This window comes from Miscanthus floridulus, chromosome 2, assembly GCF_019320115.1.
Source record: "Miscanthus floridulus cultivar M001 chromosome 2, ASM1932011v1, whole genome shotgun sequence".
In the NCBI taxonomy this organism is placed as follows: Eukaryota; Viridiplantae; Streptophyta; class Magnoliopsida; order Poales; family Poaceae; genus Miscanthus; species Miscanthus floridulus.
The window spans coordinates 96041312-96049295 of record NC_089581.1 but is presented as its reverse complement, the minus strand read 5'-3'; the positions used below and the strand labels follow the sequence as shown (position 1 = coordinate 96049295).

Here is a 7984-nt window from a genome sequence, read left to right as displayed (position 1 = left end):
CCCCACCTAGGCCCCTCCTTGCGCGCATGCTACTGTACAGCAGAGCTGCCTGCGCCCTATGTCCAGCAACAAATTTATGAATAACCAGAGTGTCCTCTAGTGAATCGATCTATTTTGGGTGTCCAGCAGCAAAGGTGGTCATTTTTGGTGTGCAACAGCTAATTTTTCCATGGGTAAAAGTGTCCTTTCAGGTGTGAAATGATATAAAAAAAGAGATGGAATGGCATGGAAATTATGATCACGTGTTTGAAGTCCTATTTTTATGAAGTTAATGCTATAAATGGTAAAATTGGCAAGGGTAATATTTGGAGTAGCAAATATCTAATTTTTTTAAAGCTGGAGATACTTTCCAAACGCGTCCTAATTTTTTGGATTGCCGGAAAATGAAATGTGAGAGATTAGTCACTTCTGAAACAGCCGGGCTTCCCGCTTCCGTGACGTAAAGAAGCAACGAACAAGCAAGCCGAGACTGTGTATAGGTCGCGAAATTGGGAAATTTAACTACTGTAGCATTTTCGTTTTTATTTAGCAATTAATGTTTAATTATGGACTAAGTAGGCTCAAAATGTTCGTCTCGTGATTTCTAACCAAACTGTGCAATTAGTTTTTTTCATCTACATTTAATGTTCCATACATGTATCGTAAGATTTAATATAATGATTACTATAACATTTTTTGAAAAACTTTTTAAAACTAAACACAGCGCAAAAGAAAAAAAAATGGATATGCAGTGCGCGCACAGCACATTTCCTTTTTCTGAAAAAAGAAAACAAAAAAGGAGGCACAATAAATGGCGTCAAAGCCACGGGCCTTCGCGAAGGTCTTCATCCCTGCGCTCCCGCCGCCGCCCCTCCTTACTGCTCCCGTCTTCTCGTGGGGTAGGTGGGTCGTCGGTCCCTCGCCTCCCATCCGCCTCCTCTTCCCGCAGCGGATCTGCTAACCGAATCCATCCGTCCAACGCAGCCGGCCGACGACTCGGGGTGCGGCGCGGCGGCGATGTCAGCGGCGGCGGCGGCGCCAGCGCAGGCTCCAAGGAAATGGGAGGGACTAGTGGACGAGGCGCTCGAGAGGGAGGTGCTGGGAGCGTGCCTGGACCAGGCCCCCGAGCGCCGCCGCATCCGCGAGGCTTTCAAGAACGTGCAGCTCAGCATCGACCATTGCCTCTTCAAGGTCAACCGCTACCCCCTATTTTGCCTATCTGCTTTGGTTCCATGGACTAAACTAAAATATGGACTAAAATATCCACTTTTAGTCCTTAAAATGCCAAACACATGGACTAAAATTTGGACTAAATGGTTTAGTCTTCTAGTCAATGAGGGGGTGACTAAACTGGACTAAAGTGTTCTGGAGACACTCCTGCCCCTCGTTACTCCCCATCCCACCCTGGCTAACAACTGTAATATCTTCATCTCAACAGGGGTAATATTGTCTTTATACAACTGCATTAATGGACTTTAGTCCCTAAAATCAAACAGGGTCCGGACTAAACTTTAGTCCAGAGACTAAACTTTAGTCCGCGGACTAAAGGAACCAAACAGGCCCTTAGAACCCAGATAAAGATGCCATTTTTTTTTTCTGGTGTTCCAGAAATGTTGTTCGTTCTTTTTATCGGTTCTTCGTACTTACTTGGTGATGTGCTAGAATAGGATTGGTTAGGCAAGATATTTTTTTTTAGAAAGGACGGCAAAAGCTTTGCTGCGATTTCTACTGAACGAAGAAAGTAAAAAAGGCAAGTGGCCGCCCAGTTTTTTGAATAAAAATTGGGCCCAAAAACCATACAACTGGGGAGAGTGTTCCACTCACCCTATACAACTTTGGTACAACAACCGAGCAACTCACAAAACTCACACCACTACTTGCTCCAACTTGATCGAATCGACCCAACTAAACAACTCAAACTAACAACTAACAAGGACAGTAGAAGCCGTGTGACACCAAACAACATAGCTTGGGGCACCCCCATGACCAGACGACAAAGAGCAACCGTGGAACTAGAAAGCCTAACAATGCCTCCAAGGAGGAAATGGCGCTAAAAGCACCGACAAGGTAGCCCGCCAAGGAAAGGTATTTACTTACAACATCCAGTACGGTAGGAGGAGAGGTAGGAAAGGACGCCTCCAAGAAGGGAACGACGTCCGCAGACGTCGTCGTTCAAGATTTCACCCCCACCTCAAGCAACCTCCATATTGTCACCGCCAGAGACCGAACCCTACCAAGGAGGTAGGGTGCGGCGATGGATCAGCAGCCCCGCCCGGTGGCCACCCCTAGAGACGCCGGCCAGGAGAAGCGTCGGGAGGAGCCCGTCAGAGAGTCCGCCGCCCGCCGGAACCGGCACAGCCGGCCAGCAGCAAGCAGATCCGTACAGCTCCGCCATAGAAGACAGCCCGAGGAAGGGGGATGGCAGATGGCAGGGAGAAGAGGACCGGGATCAAAAGAAGCCCCAGTCGCCCAGCCCACCATCGTCCCAACCCCTGCCGAGCCGGCCCCGCATCAACCACGCCGCGCAAGACCTCCAGCAACCTCCGCCAGCCCCACGCCGCCCACTCTGCCATGCCGCACAGCCACTAGGAGCCACCGTCGCCTCGTTGCTGCCGACCACGACCCAGGAGCTACTGCCGCAGGGGCCGCCCCTACTCGCCATGGCCGACACTCGGCCGCTGAAGCTGCTGCCACAGGGAGCAGCTGCCTCACCGCACGGATCTAGCCAAGAGCACCGGCTCCAGCAGCCGGAGGCCCGGAACCAGCGCCCTGCCGAGCCGTTGACGAGCCTGGCTGCGTGACCGCTGGGACCTCTCACGCCACCACCAGATGGAGAGCAGCCTGCACGGATCCGGCCCCGGGGATACCGGATCCGTCCACCAGCACACCGGATCCACCATCCCTGGGCCACCGTCGCCGGGCACCCGAGCACCGGCTGCCAGGCCTGTGGATCCGGCTGCCAGCACTTGGATCTCGCAGCCCTCGCACAGATCCGGCCACCACACCGCCATGGGAGCACAGCAGCATGACCCTGCATTCGTGGCCGAGCTGTAGGAGCCACCGACGGAAGCCACCAACCAGAGCAACTCAAACTCGCGTCCGCGCCGCAGCGAGCAACCATGGCGCACGCAGACTTGAGGGCGGGATGGCCCCGCCGCCTGCTTGCTGCCCTCCGGGCACGCGGCCAGCAGCTCCGGTGGCGGTGAGGTCGAGGTCAACGGCGCGGGGGCCTGGAGACGAGGAGCGGGGCGACTGCCCGAGCCGCCCGACTTGGGCGACGAGGGGGCATTTTTAGTCACGTACCCACTGGAAAAATCAAATGCATTAATTTTTATTATGTTAGGCAAGATAATACAAGTGCTGTTTTCATGTGTTATTGTCTACTAGTTCAGCCAATAGAGTAACAAGCTGCAATAGAAACCTGTCTTTGGAATAAAAGGTTTCGTTTTTATGAATCACAAACTTCTGGCCTTTCATCGAAAAGTTGTCTAGGCAAACATGTGTTACGAATTGGTTGGAGGTGTGGGTATGGGTACTACTGTACATTATTGTTTTTTTGCTTTTAAATCTCCAGTGCAATGGTTTTGTAGAATATAAATAAACTCTGCAATAATATCTTTTTTTACTCATCTCGCTTCAAATGATGGCATAGAAAACACGCTTTATGATTTCTCATGCTATGGATGATCTCTCTCACTTGCATTCGGATTATGATGCAGGGACAATATAGTGGCATCGGAACAAAGGAGGTACTATATCTTAAATTCTATGATTTCTTCATGACAATTGATCCCTCAACTTCTACTGCAACACATAAATTTATTTCATGCATTTCTATACAAGGATATTTATGCCATAGAGTTGATCCCTTGTTTTCTTTCTAATGAGTGCACACTGTATGTTGGAGAAATATTTGAATGTTTTACTCTATGTAAGTTAGGTGTATTTATTTAATTTAATTGAGCGAATGCTCACCGTGTTGAAATATTGGATAGTTGCAGTATTTGTTTTTTTAAAAAATAGTGCAGGGCACTGTAATGTTGAAATTCACATGGCATGTCCAATAGTACATTAGTTTCTCCTTTGCTTTGGTAGGTGTTTTGCTGTGAGTGATGAACCTTGAGGAGTTGGTTATTTTATAGATCATTTTTCCTTGTCTGGAAGATATTTTAAGATGGTAATATGCTATGCAAAAATGTCAGTTTGCTCAATGGTATTCCTGACTCTGAAAGCATAATGAAACACCATTTAGTTCTTCTCTGTTTAGAATTTTGTGCCAGCTTGTTGATTAATCCTCTACCTTTGGAATCTTTCTCTTCTACAGTCATATGAGCGTAACTCTAGGGGGGTGGAGATTTTCTCAAAATGCTGGTTTCCGGAGAATCGTCGCATGAGAGCAATTGTTTGTCTTTGCCATGGTTATGGAGACACATGTACCTTTTTCCTTGATGGTTAGCTTTTCCTCTTTGATGTTACTCATCCTAAGGTTTGTATGATATAGTAATATGTTGCTGCTTTTTGCATATTTTTTAATGATTGTTTTTATTTTAGGAGTTGCTAGGAAGATTGCTTCAGCTGGATATGGAGTATTTGCACTGGACTACCCTGGCTTCGGTGTTTCAGAAGGACTTCATGGATATATTCCAAGTTTTGATACTCTTGTTGATGATGTAGCTGAACACTTTTCTAAGGTCAAAGGTATTCTTCCATTACATTCTTGCTGGTTTCTCATGCTATCTCTTTTATGTACATGATTTTGAAATACGTTTAGTCCTTACGCGAAAAGTTTCCTAACTTATTAAAGATTATCATTTGTGTATAATAGTCCTATTGTTTGGGTAGGAAATCCTGAATATAGAGGCCTCCCGAGCTTTCTGTTTGGTCAATCTATGGGTGGAGCAGTTGCATTGAAGGTTCACTTCAAGCAACCAAATGAATGGAATGGTGCAATACTGGTTGCACCCATGTGCAAGGTAGTTTTATCTTTGTGGAATGTTATATATACTAGTTAATGCCTTCCCACTTATTCACAAACTCATTTCAATAGATAGCAGACGATGTGGTTCCACCTTGGCCCATTCAGCAAGTTCTAATTTTTATGGCCAAACTTCTGCCAAAAGAAAAGCTTGTTCCTCAAAAGGATTTAGCTGAGTTGGCATTCAAAGAGAAGAAGAAACAAGAGCAGGTCACTATCTTTCACACTGGATTTTCTGGAACTAAAATTTGATTCTCTCATTTAGTTAATATTTCCTTATTTTCTTCCATTTTGACTGCGTTGTACATTCTTTGACACAATTGTTCAAGGCATATATATTTGTAAAATAATGTGAAAAACAGTATGGTCTGTTTAATATTGCTTCATGCTCCAGGTGAAAGTAGTATGCATTCGCATCTTCTCCGGTGATAATTAGAATAAATAGTTTTGGCATACAAGTGAATTTTATGGTTTTACTGCTGCTTGTAGTTTTATCTTCCCTTATAACCCTAGAGTATGTACGAAGATGCATTTGAAAAGCAGGCCCTGTTAGTTCCTTTTCTTTTGATTGTGGGCTTGAAATACTATTTGGTTGAAAGAGAAATAAGTTTATTTCTTTTGAAAATTTATTTATTATATCATTGCCAATCTTAGCTATTCACTGTGATTAGAATGTACTTATTAGTTCACTATCCAATGCAGTGTTCTTTCAATGTGATTGCCTACAAGGATAAACCACGTTTGCGAACAGCTCTGGAGATGCTGAAAACGACACAAGAAATAGAAAGGCGTCTCGAAGAGGTATGTGTCTCTCCACTTTTGTTATCTCCAGTGGTCTATTTTTAGGTATAAAAATATAGATTCGTGGATGGTCTATTTTTGTATTCTGCAGCTGTCATTACTTTTGGTTGGATCCTGCTTCATGTTGCACAGGTTTCTTTGCCCTTGATCGTCTTGCACGGTGAGGCTGATTTGGTTACTGACCCAGCGGTTAGTAAGGCTCTGTATGAGAAAGCTAAGAGCCAAGACAAGAAGCTGTGCCTCTACAAAGGTGCATATCACGCTATCTTGGAAGGTGAACCGGACGAGACAATATTCCAAGTTCTCGATGATATCATATCTTGGCTCGATCAGCACTCCACAAGAGAAGAAGGTATGTCGTCATGAATCGGGCAGCACTGTTCGCCAGGATTTGGTGAATTCCTTTGGCAATGCTGTGTCGTTTCCGGTTAGGGATCCCAGATTCAACGGTTTAGAATTCCATTTTTTATATGACCCTGTAAAATTCTTGGTTCTGATTATTGATGTGTCCATCACGTATCTGAACGATGTAGATGTACATATATATAACTGATCAATGTGTATTTATTTACCACGAATTATTTGGGAAAACCTCAGTTACAAAACGCCCTTTATTTTTTTTTATATATTTTCCGATACTTTCCGTTAGACGGGGAGTTTTGTGGTATCTTAGTGTCCCGATCGGCTTATCTTAAAATCGGCTTATTCGACTTCTTTTTTCAGCCGGAACAATATTTTTTCTCTCACAACAATTCAGCCAGAACAGTGTTTTTCAGTCAGTTTCAGCAAGTTAAACAGTGTTTTGCAATACCCAATAACTAGAAATCTGACGTGTGTCGTGTCCAAAGCATTAGCTCGTGGCAGTGTTTCTCTTTCCCGTGCCGATGCCATGATCTGCACGTTGATTCTGGGCCTGGATGATTTTTTTTTTGGGAACTGGGCCTGGATGATTTGAAGACGACTGCGCGTTCAACGATGGGGCACAGTCATTACGGGTGTCGCTGGGAGCCTGCGAGGCCACGAGGAGCTGTAATCATGGAGTTAGGCGTTCTGACTGCAAACAGCTTTGCAGTTTGAGACAATCGTTGGTTTAGTTTGAGTTTTTAAATAAATGGCACAAATTTGTAATACCTGCATAAACCGTTGCTTGTCTTAAGTGCGAACGGTTGATACGTGTCCTTGTATGTCGAGTTTGTGATGAGTGATTGTCAGAAGATGGTCGGTTTTGGTTGAGTTTAGAGATTAACCATGACGTGAGTACGTGTGTAATATGTGTCTTGGCTGTATTGGTGCAGGTGCGGAGCACAGAGACGGTCGACGGGTATGGTGAAAGTCAAGTAGAGACGGACCGTGTCGATGGATGAGGAGCAGTGAAGAACAGGCGTGGGGTTTGGACTGAGTGACCAAGATGTCCGGAAGACTAACCGTAGTGGGTGACACTTAGGACATTAACAAGCAAAAAGCACATGAAGAGTAGACCGTGTTGACTAAGTTAAGGCGGTGGTTGACCAAGTCAAGTGGAGGCACAAGAGGACTTGGTGATCGGGTGGTTGAGGACGACGGTGACATGTGTTGACATCGTGCTGGAGGCGTAGCGGTTTCTCCAGACGGTTTGGTGGTTTGGGCCTCAAAATCACCCACAGACGGTTTCTCAGGTTCGGGCCTCAAAACCCGGTTAGAGTTATAGTGGGAATGGGAGGAGGCACGTAGTGTCATTACGAAGCTTGCGTCGATGCGAAGCAAAGTCGTGAAGAGCTCGTGGCCATCGGATGCTTGGATCTTAAGTTAGACCATTTTGCCCCTGGGTTAAGTCGTTGAGCTAAAATATCTAAATGCGTTGTTGGGAATGTGTAAAAACTCTATAAATAAGAGGATGACTGCTCCTAACCAGCCCATCTCTCTAGTTGTCATTCTCTGGGTTTCCCTACCTCTAGTTCCTAGTTTCTGTTGTTGAGATCCATAGTTCAGGTGACCGATACACTGTTTGTGTTTTAGTTTTTCTGCAAATATTTCCTCTGTAAGAACTAGACCTGGTTGATCCTGAGCAATAAAAAAATCGTGTGCTCTGAGATCTGAGTCTATGTTCTGAAATGATTTGATTTGGTTTTTCCCTTCTCTTTCTTTGCCCTCTTCACGTTTTGGTTGATCTTGTGTATGTTCCTGAGGTTTTGGGGTTGATTTGTTGGGTTGAATTCGTGCGAGGACCCGATGAACTTCCCTGCCAAGTGA

The 7984-nt window shown here is 45.3% G+C and overlaps 1 protein-coding gene across 3 annotated transcripts; it reads left to right on the top strand.

The window, feature by feature from the left end:
- Nucleotides 1–763: 763 nt before the first annotated feature.
- On the top strand, nucleotides 764–6360 carry LOC136539225 (caffeoylshikimate esterase-like). 3 transcript variants are annotated; one of them, XM_066531166.1, is made up of 9 exons: nucleotides 764–882; nucleotides 964–1170; nucleotides 3699–3728; nucleotides 4304–4430; nucleotides 4531–4677; nucleotides 4822–4952; nucleotides 5027–5164; nucleotides 5657–5755; nucleotides 5888–6360. In XM_066531166.1, the coding sequence occupies exons 2-9, from the start codon at nucleotides 997–999 to the stop codon at nucleotides 6119–6121; spliced, it is 1080 nt and encodes a 359-aa protein (XP_066387263.1). In that variant the 5' UTR covers nucleotides 764–882; nucleotides 964–996; the 3' UTR covers nucleotides 6122–6360. The 3 variants fall into 3 exon arrangements, with proteins under 3 accessions (XP_066387263.1, XP_066387262.1, XP_066387264.1); XM_066531167.1 differs by having other exon boundaries at nucleotides 809–878; XM_066531165.1 differs by lacking the exon at nucleotides 5027–5164.
- Nucleotides 6361–7984: the final 1624 nt, after the last annotated feature.